The sequence below is a fragment of the Sciurus vulgaris genome (genome assembly GCF_902686455.1).
Source record: "Sciurus vulgaris genome assembly, chromosome: 2".
In the NCBI taxonomy this organism is placed as follows: Eukaryota; Metazoa; Chordata; class Mammalia; order Rodentia; family Sciuridae; genus Sciurus; species Sciurus vulgaris.
This window is the reverse complement of record NC_136462.1, coordinates 39,135,757-39,155,431: the sequence shown is the minus strand read 5'-3', so window position 1 is coordinate 39,155,431 and position 19,675 is coordinate 39,135,757. Positions and strand designations below refer to the sequence as shown.

Below are 19,675 nucleotides of genomic sequence, written 5' to 3'. Positions count from 1 at the left end.
GGAGAACTCACTTTAGGTTCCCAATAGAACATCATATGATGCTGTTCCTCCAGCACTCATATTGGGTGTAATAAAAGGGAAATCTGTCACTGGTGGTGCCAAGGACAGATTTAACTAATATCTGTATTAATTTTATCTCACTGTTGTTCTTAGCCAGATTTTTAGAAGAAAATGAGAAATGAAAAGTTGTCTCCCCAATGGCACCAATAAACATTATCATCATGTCAGCGGGGGCAGATAGATGCCCATCGGTGGCTTACTAAGGGAAATGTTCTTGTTTTCACCAAGTATCAATTAGACGAGTTCCCTCCCTCACACCCAAGGATGATTAACGTCCATCTGTGTCAAACCCTTAGAATTTATTAATTGGGAAAAAATCAAGGCCCAGAGGAGGAGGAAAAAAAATAGTCATTTTAAATTATTAAATCATCTTCACTTGGTTAAAAATCGACGAAGCTGGAGTACAGGGTACAAGACAAAAGGAAACAGGAACAAAACCGGAATGACACACGATGCCTGCTCCCGGGGCCGGTTTGAACGCAGGCGCCCGGCGCCCGGGGCAGTTTTCTGTCTTTGAAGTCTTCTCTTTCTCATCTCCTAAATAGGGCTTCCAACAGGAAATTACCTTAAATACCAACAAGATCGACCAGCTCATCGTGTTTGGGGAGCAGCTGATTCAGAAGAGCGAGCCCCTGGACGCGGTGCTGATCGAGGACGAGCTGGAGGAACTCCACCGGTACTGCCAGGAGGTGTTCGGCCGAGTCTCCCGCTTCCACCGGCGCCTGACCTCCCGCGCTCCGGTAAGGGCTGCGCTGCCGCCCGGGGCTCGAGGAAGTGGGAAGCCGGTCTCCGAGGGGTTGACTGACTTATTTTATGCTGAAGAATAAACAAGGCTACACTGAAACTTTTTTATTTCTACTTTTATTAATATAGAGCTGTGATCGCTCGCAAGTCCCCACTACCCAGTGGAGGGGATGAGACTTCTGAACCTTCCTGCCCCTCTGACCTGTTCTCAATATATTCCTCAATTATGGGCTCCTAGGGCACGCGTGGGTTCCCTGAGAATTATCTGAAAACTGGATTTTTATGACAACCTTGGGAATGTGTTTTTTTGGTTTTTTTTTTTTTTTTTTTTTAATGTGGGGAAGCTTTTAATATCTCTGCCTTTCTGGTGCTTGTTCTTGCCCTTTGAAGATTCTTAAAATTTTTTTTCCAGATGTTTATTTTATTCATTTATTTATATATGGTGCTGAGACTCGGACCCAGTGTCTCAGGCATGCTAGGCAAGCGCTCTACCACTGAGCCACAACCCCAGCCCCGAAGGTTTTTGTTTATTTCTTTGTGTTTTAAACTTTGTGATTCTTGGAGGAATTTGCAACTAGCCATCAATGAAACTGCATACCTTCCAGATAAAGTTACTTAACTTAGATGATCATACTTCAGCTTTCTGTCTTGGAAAAAGCTGGAATTTTTGCAAAATGCAGATTCTACCCCCATCCTAGATTGTGTAAACTCACATAACCCTAAGCAGAGCCCGGGGACATGATTCTTTTGGAATCAGCCTTGGAAATGCTGATGGTAGCGGCGGGGCAGACAGACCTCTAAGGCTCCTTCTAGCTGAATACCCTCCAACTGGTTCATTCTAAAAACTGGACCCTTCCCCTTCAGGGCTTGGAAGATGAAAAGGAAGTCTCTGAGACCGAAACAGACATGGAAGACCCCAGAGAGATCCAGACCGACTCTTGGCGTAAAAGGGGAGAGAGCGAGGAACCCTCGTCCCCCCAGTCCCTGTGCCATCTTGTGCCCCCTGCTCTGGGCCATGAGCGGTCTGGCTGTGAGACCCCCGTCAGCGTGGACTCCATCCCTCTGGAGTGGGATCACACAGGTGACGTGGGAGGCTCCTCCTCTCACGAAGATGATGAGGAGGGTCCGTACTACAGTGCGCTCTCAGGTAACGGCAAATCCCCAGAGCCCTAGAAGTTGACCCACTTGGCTGTGTTCCTAGCACCCTAGCAACATGGCCAGCTCTCCATGTCTAGCTTGTGGCTAACCCAGACCTCTGTAGCTTCCTGGGTTCTGTCCTGCCCGCCTCTTGACTTACCTGAGAACTGGCTCACTCCTACAAGCCAGTGGAAGGGGAAATATCAAGACATTGAGACTTAGGGAGAGTCAGGCCATTCACAGATGGCTCTGGCTGTTGGGGAGACTCATCAGCTAACTTTCCAGTGGAGTCTCTCAGAGCGTCAGTAGCCTGGGCATCTCTGTTCTGTGTACCTTCCCCTCCCTCACCACTGCTGCAGACAGTCAGAGGTCAGCTGGGGGAAGAAAATCCTGGTTTTAAAACTCTTCTAATTCAAAAGATAGTCAGTTTCCTCCTTTCAGCTGACAGTGTTTCGACTGTTAATTTACTACTTGGGCATGAATCTGTAGGCACCTCCGGTGAGGAAAATGACATTATTCTTTTTCAGATGTAGAAATCCCTGAAAATCCCGAGGCATATCTTAAAATGACCACAAAAACTTTGAGAGCGTCTTCTGGTAGGCCCCTGCCCATGCATGTGTCTCAACATGGCAGCATCCCACGACGCATACCGCATCCTAAACCTCGCTCCCGTGTCCCGTCTGCCCCGTGCCTTCTGTGGACACCATGCGCCTTGGTCCTTGTGTCATGGTGTATTCACACTGCCTTACTCACCCATAGCTGCGTGCTCCTGCCCACACCAGAGCACCTCCATGCCAGCCCTCTCCCCGCAGACCTGTGCAGGGGGAATTTCTTCATGGTGCCTTTTTAAATCTCCTCCATCTAACTGAAGTTCTTTGGCATGGACCAAGCTTTTCTTCGTGGTGGCTTGGTTTGGAACTACTTCCTTGCTTCTGGCAATTTCTGGGGATGGGGCTGGGTGGGTGGGGGTGAGGGGCCCCCTGCCTTTGCTGCAGGAGATTAAAAAAAAAAAAAAAAAAACCTCCTTTCTTTGACTTGCAGCTCTGACCTTTACCTTTCACTCTGTGGTGGGGGAGAGCCACGCGCGGCCTTCAGGTCTCGTGTCCATCTTCACAGTCACCCTTCCTCTCAGTCCCAAGAGGCCTTCTGTCCTCTTGGTCCCCAGACCCAACCTGGCCACCCAGTGTCCCCACCACTTGAGATACCAGCTCCATTCAAAATGCCACTCATCCCACAGCAACTCATGTTCCTTGTGCTCCGCTGTGATCCCATCTAGTGCAGCACAGTGTCGCTCAGCCGCATGACTCATCTCATTCCCTGAGACATACTGATGTTTTGCAAACATGCATGCTTTGCAAGGACAGCTGAGGAACTCATCCTGATACTATAACCCGATGCCATGTTACCCATGACCTGCTTTGTGTCACTAAACAGGAATCCTTTGGTTGGAGAACAGGCCATCACTTGCATCTTTTTGTTTCAGGTAAATCCATTTCTGATGGCCACTCATGGCATGTTCCCGACAGCCCTTCCTGTCCCAAGCATCACTACAAACAAATGGAAGGTGACAGGAATGTGCCACCCATCCCCACAGGTTCCAGCACCCCTTACAAAGCAGCCTATGTAAGTCTTAATTCTCCTGGGAATATAAACCCAATGTATGAGGAAGAGTTAAAATTTAAGGGAGAGAAAGAGAGAGATTTGGGGTCTCACTCCCTAGGCACATCTTGAATTGGTTTTCTGATGGGACAGTTGCTCTACTGAGGGAAGGGGGATAAAGCTCAGTGGCAGAGCCCTTGCCTAGCATGCCCAAGGTCCTGGGTGATTCCTAGCACCACCACCAAAAAGGAAAAATCTTGGCCAAGCTGTCCATCCATGCTTCATTAGGACCCTGGCAGACAGACCAGATTCAGAGGCAAAGTTACTGGGCCTTCCTGAGTTCCCAAATTTGTTATGTTTATCTCTCTTATTTTTTTTAGTTGGTGCATTATAATTATACATAATAATGGGACTTACTGTGATACATTCATATATGTACAACACGTAAAGTGATCTGTTTCATCCCCTGGTATCCCTGCTTTCCCTTCCCTCCCCCCTCCCCAGGACCCCTTCCTCTGTTAAACTAACCTCTTGATCACATCCTAAGCAAAACACCACGACTTCATGTTTAGACTTGATGGTGTTCCATGGTGGATGTGGGTTGGGTTCCCAGCCCTGCCAGTTCATGATTTCGGGACCTGAGGCACTTCGCTTTGCCTCTGTGAGCTGGCCTCACCTGAGGATGACCCTCCCTTGCATAATTGTTGCTAGGATTAAGAAGGCCCTCAGGAGTGGAGATCATCATTACTGCTACCATATTGGGTGGTGGTGGTGGTTTGCCACAGCATCTGCCCCTTCTCGGCGACATGAACCCTCAGCATGCTCTGGCTAGGCACGTGGGGGGGCAACCTAGAGTTTACTGTGGGCCACAGAACATTCTCAGTACAGAGAATTAGCGACAAGAGAGTTAAAATGTCCTTTTATCTTAGTGCCACCTTTTAGAGAAACCAACAGCAATGTAAGCATCATGAGATTTAGTCAAAGTGCCCTGTGTCTAGGAATGACTACGGCCACACACTTGGAGATGGTTCTCCCTTCACAGGGTCAAATCCGAGTCATTGACAATGGGGTGCCACACACACTTCAGAAACACTTCCTTGTGCTTGGCAAGCAGCTGTCAGTCTGCTGCTCTGTGGTGTGAAGTAAGATGGGAAAGAGACCCAGCGCCTGACCTGCGCTCTGCACCCTGGGCCAAGTGGTCTGCTTATCCCAACCCTTGTACTTCTTATGTCCTTCATCTGGCCAGTTTCAAAAAACTCAGACCTTTTTGTTGTGTCTGAAGCAGGCACGTCCCCACAAATTTGAAGGATTTTTTAAAAATTTTTTTTCATTCCACACAAATAGGCCATATGGACTCAATCCAAAGAAACCAGTTTTGCTAAAACAAATATATTTATTTTTGCAAAGGCCTGAGTCATAATTCATTCAGCTCTGGTAATAGAAGAGCCAGTGTGTGCCATGAAGGACACACACCTGGGGATGCATTAATGACCCTGGGAGGTGGTTGGCCCGTGTTTCCAGCCATCTCAGGGAGGTGGGGAGGGATGACAAAAATTCTGTGGAAGGGTGAACATGCCGACACAGTGACAGTCTAGTAAGCACGATTGTTTTTAGCTTTTTTCCCATGGTTCTCCTGGGGACCTGGAGGAAGCATGCAAATTTAAATTTTACTCCCTTTGCTGCCATCTCAGCGCTGCTTCCTTATAAATGCTAACCACATACGAAAGTACCTCCATATTACTAGCAAGTGGCACTATGAAGGAAGGGGCCCAGCACCCTTATTTCTTGTCTATTACTCTGAACCCAGTCATTCTTCGGGAAACCTTTGAATTTTATAGATGCTAACTTAAAAATTGACTCATTCTAGGGAAAGCTGCTATTACATCCAGGCAAAGAAAGTCCAAGAGTCCTGAATGGCAGCCCTCAGCAGGAAGACGAGCAGCTGGCCACCCTAACAAGACAGCCGTCAGGTACTGCTGACGGGCAGCTATCAAGAGAGGTTGCGTGTGGTATTTGGACTTGGCTGAGCATTTACTTTAAATCACCGCTTGACAGAATATGAATTAGGAATTAAACAGGGTGCAGTGGTGCATACCTATCATCCCAGCAACTCCAGAGGCTGAGGCAGGAGGATCACAAGTGGGAGGCCAGTCTGGGCAACTTAGCAAGACACTGTCTCAAAATAAAAATTAAAAAGGATTGGAGATATAGCTCAATGGTAAAGCATCCCTGGGTTCAATCACCAGTACCCCACTCCTCCCCCCCCCCCAAAATTAGGAATTGATCAACTGTATAATTCACTAAAATTGTTAAACTTACCTACAACAGCCAATGTTATTTTCAAATGAAATGACTTGTACTTATGAATCCCTAGGGTGCTCACTTTAATTTGGAACCTGTTCTTTAAGCACTGACAAAATGAGCATCACATGATGAAGTGAATGTTTTTAATGACTTCACATGTATATAAAAATCAAACATGAAGGTGATAACGTATTCTCATGTCCCCTCATTAGACCGGTTCAGTAATTGTCAACGTAATTACTTTCAGCTAAATCTAAAGGGAAGCTGATAGCTCTGTGCAACTGTGTGTGGACCAAAGGTGGAAACAGCCCACAGCAGAGAGCTGAGATGCTGAGCTGGAGACCAGAGCACACATGGGCCCGTGCTGGGTTTCTTCCCCCCAGTCCCTACATCTTTCCAGCCTTTGGGAGTGTGGCACAGGGAGGTGTGCAGTGCCATGTTCCAGAAGAGAGAACGACCCTGCCCAGATCCTCCTGCAAGGGATTTCCCCACACACACTTTTACCATGCTGACCCCTAGCAGCTTCAGCCAGAGAGATCTGTTTGCATTATTGCTTTTTTATTTATTTATTTATTTTTTATTGATGGCTCTGTTTCCAGGTGCCTTTGACAGATGGGAGCTGATTCAAGCACAAGAGCTTCACGGTAAACTCAGAATAAAACAAAACTTGCAGCAGCTGAACTCCAATATCAGCAACATCATTGCTTGGCTGGGAAAAACTGAAGCAGAGCTGGAAACTTTAAAGATGGCAAAGCCTCCCTCCAATATCCCGGAAATGGAGCTCAGAGTAAAGAGACTGCAGGTGAGCTGGAGGCCTGGAGGGGAGAGGAACTGAGTGTGCGTGTGAACGTGCTGCCCTGCTGGGCAGGTGGCAGCTTGCAGATGGAGTGTGGTAGAGGTCAGTCCATTCCACATCGCTTCGGTAACTGACAAGGACACAGGGTTCTGTTTTTACATGGAACAGTATCTACAAATGATTGAAGCTCAGAGCAGTGCTGGAGAGAGATAGCTCAGATTCCCCAGGGATGGAAAGATCTGATTTCCCAGGCAGGCACCTCTAGACTCTTTGTTGTTGTTGTTGTTGTTGTTGTTATGGGGGATTGAACCCAGGGGTGCTTTACCACTGAGCCACATCCCCAGTCCTTTTTTCTTTTTTGAGACTGGGTCTCACTGAGTTGCTGAGTCTGGCCCCAAACTTGCAGGCATATGCCACTGTACCCAGCTACCTCTATGGAGGTGCTGATGGCCACCGTCCAGCAGCTTTAAGCCTGAACTATATGTAACAGTTCCAGGCAAGACCAGTGGTGATCCCTTCCTTAGAAAGGTTCAGGTTGGTAGATCCTGTGGCCTGATCTGGTCACCCTACTATACTGACGGGATTTATCACCCCATAATCATTCTGGGCCCCACCGGGACCAGCCCAGGGAGCAGGGTAGGAGCAGTTCAAGCCCTGAACTTTGGAAGTGCTCTGAACACAAACCTGAGCTCTGGAGGCCCTGGGCAAGGGGTCTTAGGGTATCCAAGAACTCTTTCGTATGTGAGTTTTTTTTTTACTTTGTGCATTAGTATATCAGGGATTCCCGTTCATCTTAGAAATAACATTTATGGACTGTCTGGGGGGTAGAAAAGTGACCTACACTTTATCCAGAAGACTTCTAATCTGGTCCAGGAATTGTATTAAGTCAATCACAGAACAAAGGCTGCGGCGGTCAGCAGGGTTGCTTCCTGCCTCCAGGCAAGTCCACCAGCCAGGAGACAGGCCTCTGCTGTCGGGTCATGCTGGCCGGCTTGCCAGGTTCACTGACCTTATACGGCAGCTCCCTCACCTGATGCTTCCCAGCCAGTCACAGGCGAGGCCGCTCTCATTTCAGTAGCCGCGGCCTGGAGAAGCGTGTGGGAGATCTGCTCCCTACTGAGGTTCAAAATGAGCCCCTCCTTTTCCAGAGCACTTAACCCACTCATTTCCCTCTGTGGCAGGAGATATTAAAAGCTTTTGACAACTACAAGGCATTAATGGTCTCTGTCAACGTGAGCGGCAAGGAATCTCTGCCAACTGAGAGCACCGAGTCCACAGAGCTCCAGAGTAGACTCCGCCAGCTGGGCCTGCGCTGGGAAGCGGTCCAGAGCGCAGTGGACAGCTGGAGAGGGGACCTACGGCAGTCACTCATGCAGTGCCAGGTATGCTGACTCAGCCCAAGGCCCTGTCCCCAGCAGTGGCCAGGCCCATGTGGTGGGAGCAGCAGATATTTTTACCGTCAGGCTGTTTTGGCAGTCAGATGTGGCTTGTGTTAGGAAATGTGTGCTTTACCGTTTGCTTCCCAAGAGCCATACCCCGCCCCTGCCCCAACACACACACACACACACACACACACACACACTGCTCACCCTGAGTCTCCTGGTCTATTGCCCAAGCCCTCACCCATCCCCCATGACCTGTAAGGGTCATAGCAAACATTTTCATAGGTTGGGAATGCCACCCCAACACCACTCCATCTCTGTCCTCCTGCCAGAGTGATTGACAGACCTGGCCCTGGAACAGAGGAACAGTTTAACCCAGTTGTACAGCTTAGTAGCTTTGGACTTTGGGCAGAATCACTGACTCTCCCAGCCTCAGTTTTCCTCATCTGAAAAATGGATGTTGTTTTAGTGCCTATCTCCCAGGTCCTTTTTAGGAGTAAATGAGGGGAGGGTGTCATCTTAGCCCAGTGCCTGACACATAAGTGCTTGGCATTTGTCAATACTGTGCATTGCTGTTTAGCTCAAACCCCATTTTAGGGAACAGGAGCCCACCACAGCCTGCAAGCTCCCTTGGCCAGCGAGCCAGCGAACTTGTCTTCACGTGGGCAATCAGCCGGGCGTCCTGGAGCCCCGCCTTTCTGCTAGCACTTTCCCCGCTCTCCCCTTTGCTTGGTGTGAGGCCCTGCGCTTTCATTGCAAGGTGGCCCTTTTATTCACTGGCCTCAAGTCGGGCCAGTGACTGGTGGCTGAGAAGCAGCCAGCGCCTTCCCCACACTCCCTCTCCCATAGTACCCAGAAAGTGCAGTGCTTTGATTCACGTTTTTTTAGGATTTCCACGAGCTGAGTCAAAACCTGCTCCTGTGGCTAGCAAGTGCTGAGAACCGGAGGCAGAAGGCTCATGTCGCCTCTCCAAAGGCAAACCACCAGGTTGTCCAGGAGTACCAGAAAGAGCTAATGGTAAGTTCCTTCCTCCAGGGCTCTGCAGACCACTGGCCACGTCTGCTCCAGCTGGTCAGTACTCAGGAGCCTGACCCGGTGCTCCTGTACCCACAGTGCCAGGGGCAGCTGTGACATGGGAGTTCAGCCCTTGTGTTCCCTTGGGTGTCCACCACACAGCCCTCTGTAACCCTAAAGCAGAATGACTTGCAGAGATGAAGAGCTAGAACAAGTCTTTGAGACTCAGAAATTGGGGCCATCAGTGTTGACAATACTCTGACAAGCTGGGCATGGTGTTGCAAGCTGGTAATCCTAGTAACTCAGGAGATTGAGCCAAGAGCACTGCAACTTAGCAAGACCCTAGGTATAAAAAGGGCTGGGTGAAGCTTGGTAGAGCACTTCCTTAGCATGCATAAGACCTTTGGTTCAATCCCAAGAACTTCCAAAAAAAAATAACATCCTGAGAAACATAAGGCCCTGTGAGCCCAGTCATCCCTCGGTATCCACAAAGATTAGTTCCTGCAGGCACCAAAATTTTGGATGCTTAGGTCTTCCCACACCACCCCACTCACTTCTTGCCTCTGATTTCTTCAGCATCTTAATTATCTGCAGAGTGGAACGGAATACAAAGCAGGGGCAGGGTGCAACCTTCTTGGTCTCTAAGCAGTGCTAGACTGAGGACACAGGGAACTAGGAGAAGTAAAAGGTCCTGGCATTGAGCAGCACCCAGCATTCATCCAGAACCAGAGCCACGCCAGCCTCCCTTTGGACAACTGTTTGACACACTTTTATTTTCAGCAACTGGAAAAGGAACTAGTGGAACGGCAGCCTCAAGTAAACTCCCTTCAGGAGCTCTCCACCTGCCTTCTCGTTAAGGGGCACGGAGAAGACTACATTGAGGCCGAAGAGAAGGTCCATGTTATCCAGAAGAAGCTCAAACAGTTACGCGAACAAGTATCCCAAGATTTAATGTCTTTGCAGGGAAGCCAGGTGAGTCCACTGGTGGCTTTTTTGGGGGTCAAGATGTCGCAGTAGAGGCAGGAGGGCAGGGGTGTGGCCTTGCTATACCAGGGAGGACAGAGAAAGGAGCAGGTGGTCTGCGTGGAACATGGCCATAGAAGTTGCATAAGCTCCTTGCATGTGTTTTGTCATGTGAGGAGGGAGATGGCACCGTCCCCACCCGTTAGTGTGGCCCAGGTTATGGAAAGCACCACCTGCCATCATTTCTGCTCTACCTTCATGTCAGATGGACTCAAGGCTTCACTCTCACCCAAATCTCAATAGTGCTATTTCTTCATTTGTCAACTTTAGAATTTCTCTTGACTTTTTTAATGTTATTATATTTTTAATACCTTTATTTTATTTGTTTACTTTTACATGGTACTGAGGATCGAACCCAGTGCCTCACACATTCCAGGCAAGCACTCTGCCCCTGAGCCACAGCTGCGGCCCCTCCCTTGTCTTCTGCCTCAGTGGATGAGGGCCTGGTCTTCCCACACCACCCGTTCACTTCAGAGGTTTCATGTCCTCTTTATTATCCTGGTCCCTTTGTTCTCACCACTCTCATTTATTTAACTTCCTTCTCTTTAAAGTGGGATCTGACTCAGAACCAATGGAATGCCCAGGCTGTGGCCTCCCCAAACTTGGGGACAGGTCCCTCCACTCTAGAATGTCCATTTCCTCCTATACACCCAAGACTTGATGGTCTTGATGGCCATGTGATGGCATCAGTGACCTAATCAGTGCACACGGCTGGCCTTGCCCTGCTCTCTCACCAAGCTGGGTGGGGAGCAGTAGAAGAGCCTGTGTTCTAGAAAGCTCTAAGCTCGGGCAGGGAGCAGTGCCTCGAAGACCAAGTGAAGCACGGTTCTGTGTTCCTGTGACTATTCAGAACCTTCTGGTTCTCTGAACTGAACTGTTGGGGTGTGACTTTCAGAACTCAGACCTGTCTCTGCACGACTTTGATGAGGTAGACTCCGGGGACCAGCCTTCCGCAGCGGCTGTGCCAGCTCCCCAGGCGAAGGTGAGAGCCCCCTACCTTCTGTCAGAACCACACTCATGATTTTTAAAAGTCACTGAGATGACAGAAACTTGAAACTCTAAGACCCCTTTAGACATTTCATGACAGCACGGATCTGCTTTAAACTGCTGATCAAAGGAGAAGGTTCCCCCAAAGATTGATTTTCAATATGAACATAGACTTTTTAAAGACCTGACTCAAACACGATCTCCTAGTCACACTTGTTTGGGATCACAGTAGATTGTAAAAGATGAGGGCCCTTGTTAAAGGGGTCCCCTGATTTCTCCCTTAAATCAGATCAACACACACGATAGTTTAACAAACCCAATTATTTCCTACCTGGGTATTGTTGAGTCTCGGGTATCACTCTAGTCTCCAGTGTGGCAGGAAGGACCCATGTTGACAGGACCAAACAGTCTTCAGCTTGCTCTTTGGTTTCTTTATCCCAGCCTTTCAGAGCAGAGCAAACTACAGAAGATGAGCGTGAGACTGACATCAGGTAATGACCTTACCGTCACAGCAGTGACTCCCCGGGGTCCACACTCACTGCCAGCCTTGCCCGTGCCACAATCCAGGTCCTTGTAGAAATCGGATTCTCCTGTTTTCTCTCTCCTGGAAACGGCTGCGTTTCTCTTCCTGCTGTTGGCGCCCTTCTGTTCTCGCACCCTGGATTTCCTGCTTACCTAGCCGGGGGTCGGGGAGCAGGTGAGTGTGTCCTCTGGAACCTGCTGATCAGCTCTCAACCTCCTCTGTTGGCAGGATGTCTGGCCCCGCGGGCCCCGGCAGCTCACGGCCTCAGCGCTCCTTCCTCTCCAGGGTGATCAGGGCGGCACTCCCCCTGCAGCTGCTGCTGCTGCTGCTGCTGCTGCTGGCCTGCCTGCTGCCCTCCTCCGAAGAGGACTACAGCTGCACCCAGGCCAACAACTTTGCCCGCTCTTTCTACCCCATGCTGCGGTACACCAATGGGCCGCCCCCGACCTAGAGGGCGCGGCCATCCCAGCAGCACACCACCAGCCTCTTTGCTATGGGTGCCCAGCTCATGGCCCCAGACCAATGCGTGAGTGACTCTTAGCATTGGCAGTGTCGGGGACCTGCTGTGGACACCTCCCTTTGGGCTTGTCCAGAGTGGGCTCTTGGGGTCTCAGGGCAACTTTCAAACGAAGTCCTTCCTTGGGGACAGGGAACTATTGCAACAATGGCCCTGGGCATTTTGGCAGAGCTAGCTGATTGACTGAGGGAACTCTGGAAAGGGCAGTTTCCCTAGGAGTCTCGCACTTTGTAAATTCGGACTCATTTGTAAAACGGCACTATTAGAACATAGCCAACATGGTCCAGGAGCAGTGGCGTTCATCACAGAATATCTATTAGAGAAACAGATTCCACCTTAGAAATGGTTCTGAAATTCATATGCACCGAGCTGATTGACCGAAACAATCATATTTTAAATGTTTAGAATCAGTTTTCTTCCAATCAGCTAGCAATCTTGAGCTACCAGTTATAAACCAAAATGTTCCGTTCAGTACGTAGGTCTGCTCTTTTATATTGCTTTAAATTTCTAAAGAAATTTTATTGCATGGATGTGGTTATTTGTGCATATTTTTTAACAATGCTGAATCTATGAATAATGTAAACTTGGATTTTTTAAAAAATCAGATTTTAGCTTGAGCTTTTGACTAATGTACAGTAAACGCCAAACTACAGACTTGATAGGGATGTTTTTGTAAGTTAATTTTATAAAACTTTTCAATGTTTAAAGAGATGCTTCGGGTTTGGATGAACTGTTTTGCCAGGGGGAGGGGGTTGGTACAGAAACTTGAAGCTGTCTGTGGTCTGTACAACTCGGATGTTTCTCATTAAAAGAACAAAATTAGCCAAACTGTTGTACTGAATTATATTACAAAGGGGGTCAGTAGCAGTCTTTCATTGAATAAAAATTATTTTTAGCCAGGTGTGGTTGCATAAGCCTGTAATCCCAGCAACTCGGGAGGTTGAGACAGGAGGATCCCAAGTTCAAAGCCAGCCTCACCAAGTTAGCAAGGTACTAAGCAACTCAGTGAGACCCTGTCTCCAAATAATACTAAAAAGGAGCTGGGGATGTGGCTTAGTGGTTAAGTGCCCCTGAGTTTAATCTCCAGTACCCAAAAAAAAAATATTTTAAAAATATTATAAGGGGCTTTTTATTCTAAGCTAAAGTTTATATTCTGTTTACTTTTACTTTGTACAAAATTGTTGGAGATCTAGAAACCTCAGCCTGTCTGGAGGAAGGACTCTTGTCCATGTGTAAATGACTCAGTGTGACCTCAGGTGCTAATAGGGAATAGATGAGGAAAGCCCCAAAGGGAAGGTGGACACAAAACACCAAGACCATACCACCCAGGTTTTGTTTTCCCAGCTCTTTCTGAAATGAATTACAGACTGAATGTCCCTCATCCAAAATGCCTGTGGCTAGAAGTGTTTTAGATCTGAAGCTTTTTTGGATTGGAATATTTGCATATGCATAAAGGGATATATAGGGATGAGGACCAAGTCGGAAAAAGTACTTTGTTTCCTTACACCTAATCCACATAGGCCAAAGGTAATTTTATGCTCTCTTCTAAGTACTTTTGTGCATGAAACAAAGTTTCACTGTGCAGAATTCAGTTGCAGCATTATGTTGGGGCTCTCAGTGCTCAAAAAGTTTTGGATTTGGGGATGAAGCATGCTCAACCTGTGACAGGGAATCAAGTGTTTAACAAAGCCACCTGTGTTCCATACAATTCCAGCACCAGTGTCTGCCTTCCACCAAAACAAAGAAGGTAAACCATAGCATTTCTGCTGCCTTGGAGTTAACTGACGCAGTTTCACACCTGCATCTCTAGTCCCTAGAGGCAGATGGGAAAATGGGTCATCTCCTGCCTTGGGAGGAGATGCCTTCCTTCACCCAAAACTCAGGGTATTTCCAAAACACTTACATGGAATAATCTGTTGACATGGCTGCAAATATTTGCATCTGTCCTCCCCCACTTGCGGGGGAAATTTTCAAATGACCATTGACCCGAAGACAACTTCACTACGAATGAATTATTTGCCCCTGCATCTCTGAAGGGTGTGCTACTAACTACTCAGAAAGGGGCCATTACAGAAAATCTACCCATGTAATCGATGCCCTGCATACCAGGACTTCTACATTTTGTGGACTGCATTTTACTCATACACACTGTGGTCAAATCACAAATAATTAGGTGACTAGAGATTGAGCATTTCTTGTTGAAGAAGCCTTAAGTGAAGGCAGAGGTGAACTCTTCTGAAATGGCTTGCAGGCATTTGTGTTTATGAATCTCATAAAGGAAGGCTGCCCGTGCTTTTCCTCAAATTTCCAGAGTGCTCTGTAAATTCAGAATTCACAATTGAATGTAGACACCAATTAGCCCAATTATGATAAGTTCTTATGCTCCCAACAAATACGTTACAAAAGTTAGGAACTCACTTTATTTATGTCACAGTAAACTTTTCTCTACAACAGTTCCATAGACATTTAAAGGACACAGCAAGGAAAAAGTATTAACCAGAGGAATGGAAAGCAAGTCTCAAAATCTGCTCTCACACAACATCACACATTCATTTCTTAAAAAGCCCATGTTTGAAAGCCTGTGAGAGGTATCACCAAATCAGTGGCACAAGGCATCATCTGGGAAAAAAATGACAAATTAAGACCCAACCACCAAGTTCTGAGGTACACAGGACCATTGAATAACAGAACCAATACTCGTGACATTAGACACCATCAAACTTTTGCCCTTCCCATAGAGGAAACCCACCATCAAGTGACTGGCTGGTCCTACACGTGAATAGGATCCTTAGAGTTAAAAAAAGAAAAAAAGATCCTTGACTCAAAACAACAAAAAGGGTGATAAGATTATATATCACAGAAACTGCGAACATGGAGCCAAAATTCCAGCAAGCTTGAGAGCAATGAAGAGTAAATGGCCTGCTTTCCACACTGTGGAATCGAACTCTCCAGCAAGCATCAGAGCCTAGAGACATGAGGCTTTTACGTGGACAAGTTTCCAAGGAACATACTCAGCTTTGACACATTTGGGGAAAGCAGTAACAGGCAGGAGGAGGAGGTGGTGGCTGTCCCCACTGGTCCGTGGGCCCAGAGGGGAGGACAGGAATACTATGGTACATCTCTTTTTCCTGTCATGCTGCTGTTTTGTAAGAGTTCACACAGACCCCATCTATGCTGAGCAGACAGGACCTGAAAGTACAATACAAGCATCCATAACTTACTAACCATCTTTCCCTCATGCTGAGACTCAGCTCAAGAAGCAGAATCCTGCGGCAGAAATAATGCTAGCTGGACAAGCAGACCGGACTTCCACTCCAGGCTCCGTGGTAAGTATGACCTTGAGAAGGTCAGTTTGCCCCTCAGGGATTTCATTTAAGCACATATAAAAGATGGAACTGAACTTCTGTGTCTGAGGTTTGCAAGCTGTTAATGTGTCTGCAGAGTTGTCCTGGGCGTTAGGAGTATGGGGTGTCATTAGTAGGCCCCACTGACATGCACAGTAGCCATGTATGTCAGTGCTTTTGATAAATGGGTTCTGCAGTTTTTAAAAATTGGGATGGGGTGAGGGCTGGGAGTATAACTGAGTGGTAGAGACCCCAAATGATTTATTTTTATATATAGTGGCCCTGGGGATGCATGTTACGCGAGCACTCTACCACTGAGCTACACGGCCCTTTCATATTTTTTTCGCTAGTTGAACTGCATGATCACTTCTGGCACTGGACTCAGACTGCCTGTATTGAGCTCGCTTACTTGCTCTGTAAGGCCTGGAGCAGGTTTGTTTAGACTATAGTTTCCAGCCAGAAAGTTAGGATAATATTAATTGTTATGAAGATTAAATGTAAGTAGTAAAAGCTATGTTTTCATCATTTTCTTTACATAACCTTGATTGTGTTTTTAAAAGATTTTTTTCTTTTAAGCAGCTTAAGGAAATGTACCAATCTTAATAGAAATATTTCGTTTTAAGCCAGGTGTGGCACACACCTGTAACCCAGGGACTTGGGAGATTGAAGCAGGAGGATCACAGGTTCAAGGCCAGCCTCAGCAACTTAGCAAGACCCTGTCTCCAAAATAAAAAGGGCTGGGGATGTAGATCAGTGGCAAAGCATCCTTGGCCTCAATCCCTAGTACCAAAAAATCTGTATGTATGTGTGTATGTAGGTATGTATTTTGTTTTGAAATAGAAATAGAAACTGAAGGTTCATCTTGAATTTGAAAAAGTATCAAAATATGCAAGACCCTCAGCAGATGAAAATAGGAAGCAACACCTATTTTCACTTGCTAGACAATTTTAGAATTGCTCCAACTCAGCTTGCATACCTATGAATAGATAGTGTGGTTCTGCCAGGAGTTGGCAATTGTTTTTTGTTGTTGTTGTTGTTGTTGTTCTTACTGAATTCTAAAAAATAACTGGTTTTACTATGGTTAAGATTCTCTACATTTGTTATTTGGCTGACAACTCTGTCTTTTGTTCTCATGTCAATTTTTCAAGAAAATCTCAGTAGGATTATTTGGGGATTTAATCCTTCCTAGTTGGTCCTGTTGCATGACAGGCCTGCGGATGAACAGTTCCCTCACTAGAACAGAGGGAACTTCCCCTAGAAAACCCACTGTGAAAAGTCACTGCCTGGCTCTCCTGGGTTTACCCGCCCCAGTCCTCCTTAGGGACAGCCAGTTACTATCTGAATCTGAGTGAACTCTTGGCATTAAGGACATTCCATGGTAACCATTAACATTCGTCTATCTGACCCCATGTTAGCCACACATGTTTCTGGAGTTAAGCCCAAATCCCAACTCATCTCCTATAAATAAGTTTCTAGTATTAAATGATCAGTTACAAATTAGAGGAAAAGTATGTACTGATTAGGCAAAGGATTGGAACTCATTCTATTGTTTATTATTTATTCTTGTCTGGTAGTCTGTCTCAAAAATACAGTTAGTAAGATTTTGCTAACAAATAACTGTTCAAGGCTTCTTACTGGGCCACCTCCCAGCCCTGTGTGTTTACAGTAGGAAACTTCAGGCTGGCCAGAAAGAAAGCAAACTGACCTTCTGGAGAACACTCGTTCCTGCTTCCTAGGAAATCAAGCTTGTTTTCTATACTGAATTTCTCAAAGGCTGCCACATTTGAGTTACTAAGAATAATTTTAAACTGCCTTGGAATACCAGGCTTGGCTGTTCAATGTCCAGGAGTATCTAAGACAGCGAAACTCAACTTTTAGTAAAATTGCATCAGTGTCAAAATTAAGAACTCGAGTTTTTTTCATGAGCAAAAATTAACCTTTATAACATTAATCTTCCTAATGACTTAGTAAATACAAGATGTGCTAGCCAAAGAAAAACTATTTTCAAAAAGAAACTGTTCTTAATGTCATATTACAAGGGCAATTTAACTTTAAAAAGTTAAAAACATTACAAAAATCAATATGATTATTTAACTGCTCACTTCCAAAGTATGGCTGTTATACATTTGTAAAATACATTTGCTGTGTCCCCCAAAAATTTGTCTGAAAATTTCCATTTTTAAAAAGTGAGCTAAAATTGTCATTTCAGAAGTGCTTTATCTTCATTTCCTATTTCTATTTCACCCAGCCCACCATATAAATTTTCTGATAATAAGATATTTTAAGAGATTCCCCTGGTGGCGGCGGGGGGGGGGGTGAAAGGATTTTTTTTGCTATAAATAATTACCCCTAAATATTTCTTTCGTTTAAGGAGAGTTCACAAACCCAGTCTTATTCAGGCAGTGTGCTCGGCAAGTCCAGACAGCATGGCCCCAGAGCTAACGTGCTAGTGTGTGTGTTGTGCCATGCGCGTCTGTAACCCATCTTGTCCCTGTGTCTCCCGGGTGGTTGATGTGGCAGTTATGGCTGCCACCCCTGCTATGTAAGATGGAAACCACATTCACCGCACCCTGGGAAGATCTGTGGCTAAAACCCACACCCACAAGAGAATCCCATTCCTTCAGACACAAGGTCTTTCTGCAGCACAAGTGCTAGGCCCACTGAGACAACAGTTTCAAGAAGGCCCAGAGAAATTTTATTTATTTATTTTTTTTGGTGGTGCTGGGGATTGAACACCGGGCCTTGTGCATTCGAGGCAAGCACTCTACCAACTGAGCTATAGCCCCAGCCCAGGGCAGAGAAATTTGAATCTGCCACAAACCTTCATGAAAGTGGTCACACACACCAAAAAGTCGGTGTGCTCCATGATTGTGAATTGAAGGACAGATCTGTGCAAAGAGAGAACAACGAGGTCTGGGAGGAAGAGTGTGGCTCACATGCCAGCTTGACCACTGTCCCCCTGGCCTTTAACAGAACATAAGAACATGACATCAGTCCTCACAGGCCTGTGAGGTAGGTATGTGAGGTTAGTTAACTGATTGCCATTATAGTTTTTGATGGTATCATCAAAAGGTCCAAAAGAGAGTGTCCCGAGTTCCACTCTAAAGGGAGTGCAGTAAGGGTTACACCATTTCCTACCCATGTGTCACATTCTGTCCTTTAATTTGCAACACTTTCAGGTCAGATTTACGCCATTCATTCCAAGACCTTTAAGATATTTCCCAAAGGGGTAGAAGGGAGATGGAAAATAAGAAAGGGACCGCATGAGATCCTGTAAGGCCATGCAGCATGGGACTCTGTTCATGCGCCCCCAGTACAAGGAAAACTTAACTTTCTCACCCTGACTCCTGAGACGTGGAAGGTGGGGGGAGGACCAAACATGGCCAAGGCAGCCATACCCGGATGGAGGCCTCTCTGCGGAAGGGTGGTGAAGGCCAGGCTCCCGACCTGCTGGAGTTCGTGCTTCTGACTTTGACCCCTGTGGGCCCGTTAGCCCCAGGGCCAGGCATCACGGAGACTGTGGGTTCTTGGAGCCCTCTTTGCTCTTACTGTCCTCTGTGGAGCTGCACTCAGACCCCGAGACGGAGGACTTGTACCCGCGGAGTGTGTGGGCATTCAGCATCTCCAGCAGCAGGTCATACACGGGGACCACATTTTTGCACTTCATGCTCAGCAGATGTTCCATGCCCTTGTTACTACGGGGACAAAAAGGCACTGAGATTCCTTCCCTGAGGTAGTGATTGAATGTTGACTCCTCCCCATTCTCCTGCCCAGAGGCAGCACATACCCCTCTCCAACCCCCTGCACCTCCCCATCCTCCTGTTCAGCTCATTCATCCAGCTCCCTTGGTAATTTATATTCAAGGACAAAAACCTTGTCTTCTTGACTTCTGTGTCCCACCACCCACCCAGCACATGGCACGTGGTACAATCAATTCTCATTATTCACGGTAGTCATGTTCTACAAAGTCAGTGTAAACAGTGAGTTAGCAAATACTGAATCGTTGCTCCTAGGGGAAATACACAGGTCCCTAAAAACTTCTGGTCACATTTTCATCTGCTGATCAATGCATAACCTTGTTTTATGTGTGTTAAGACACCTTATTTAATCTACATTCTAAAGTCATTAACATCAAACTCACAGCCAATAGCACCATAACTCATGACTGAAGCAAAGTTAATCTATTTTCTCCAAAAGGCACATCACAGCTTTCCCAAGCTAGAGAGCACTTCTGCACTACACTAG

The 19,675-nt window shown here is 46.7% G+C and overlaps 2 protein-coding genes across 6 annotated transcripts in view; one reads left to right on the top strand and one right to left on the bottom strand.

The window, feature by feature from the left end:
• Nucleotides 1–12,908, top strand: part of SYNE2 (spectrin repeat containing nuclear envelope protein 2) — a 320,339-nt gene extending 307,431 nt beyond the window's left edge. For 3 of the 4 annotated variants that reach the window (XM_079126272.1, XM_079126269.1, XM_079126270.1), the window contains 12 exons: nt 606–800; nt 1,669–1,951; nt 2,469–2,537; nt 3,425–3,564; nt 5,408–5,510; nt 6,444–6,646; nt 7,822–8,022; nt 8,911–9,039; nt 9,817–10,008; nt 10,955–11,041; nt 11,488–11,537; nt 11,798–12,908. In XM_079126272.1, the coding sequence (XP_078982398.1) occupies nt 606–800; nt 1,669–1,951; nt 2,469–2,537; nt 3,425–3,564; nt 5,408–5,510; nt 6,444–6,646; nt 7,822–8,022; nt 8,911–9,039; nt 9,817–10,008; nt 10,955–11,041; nt 11,488–11,537; nt 11,798–12,020 (1,875 nt within the window). In that variant the 3' untranslated portion in view covers nt 12,021–12,908. The remainder of the gene's footprint in view (nt 1–605; nt 801–1,668; nt 1,952–2,468; nt 2,538–3,424; nt 3,565–5,407; nt 5,511–6,443; nt 6,647–7,821; nt 8,023–8,910; nt 9,040–9,816; nt 10,009–10,954; nt 11,042–11,487; nt 11,538–11,797) is intronic. The other variant, XM_079126271.1, reaches the window with a different exon arrangement.
• Nucleotides 12,498–19,675, bottom strand: part of ESR2 (estrogen receptor 2) — a 59,851-nt gene continuing 52,673 nt past the window's right edge. For both annotated transcript variants that reach the window (XM_079126297.1, XM_079126298.1), the window contains one exon: nt 12,498–19,125. In XM_079126297.1, the coding sequence (XP_078982423.1) occupies nt 18,939–19,125 (187 nt within the window). In that variant the 3' untranslated portion in view covers nt 12,498–18,938. The remainder of the gene's footprint in view (nt 19,126–19,675) is intronic.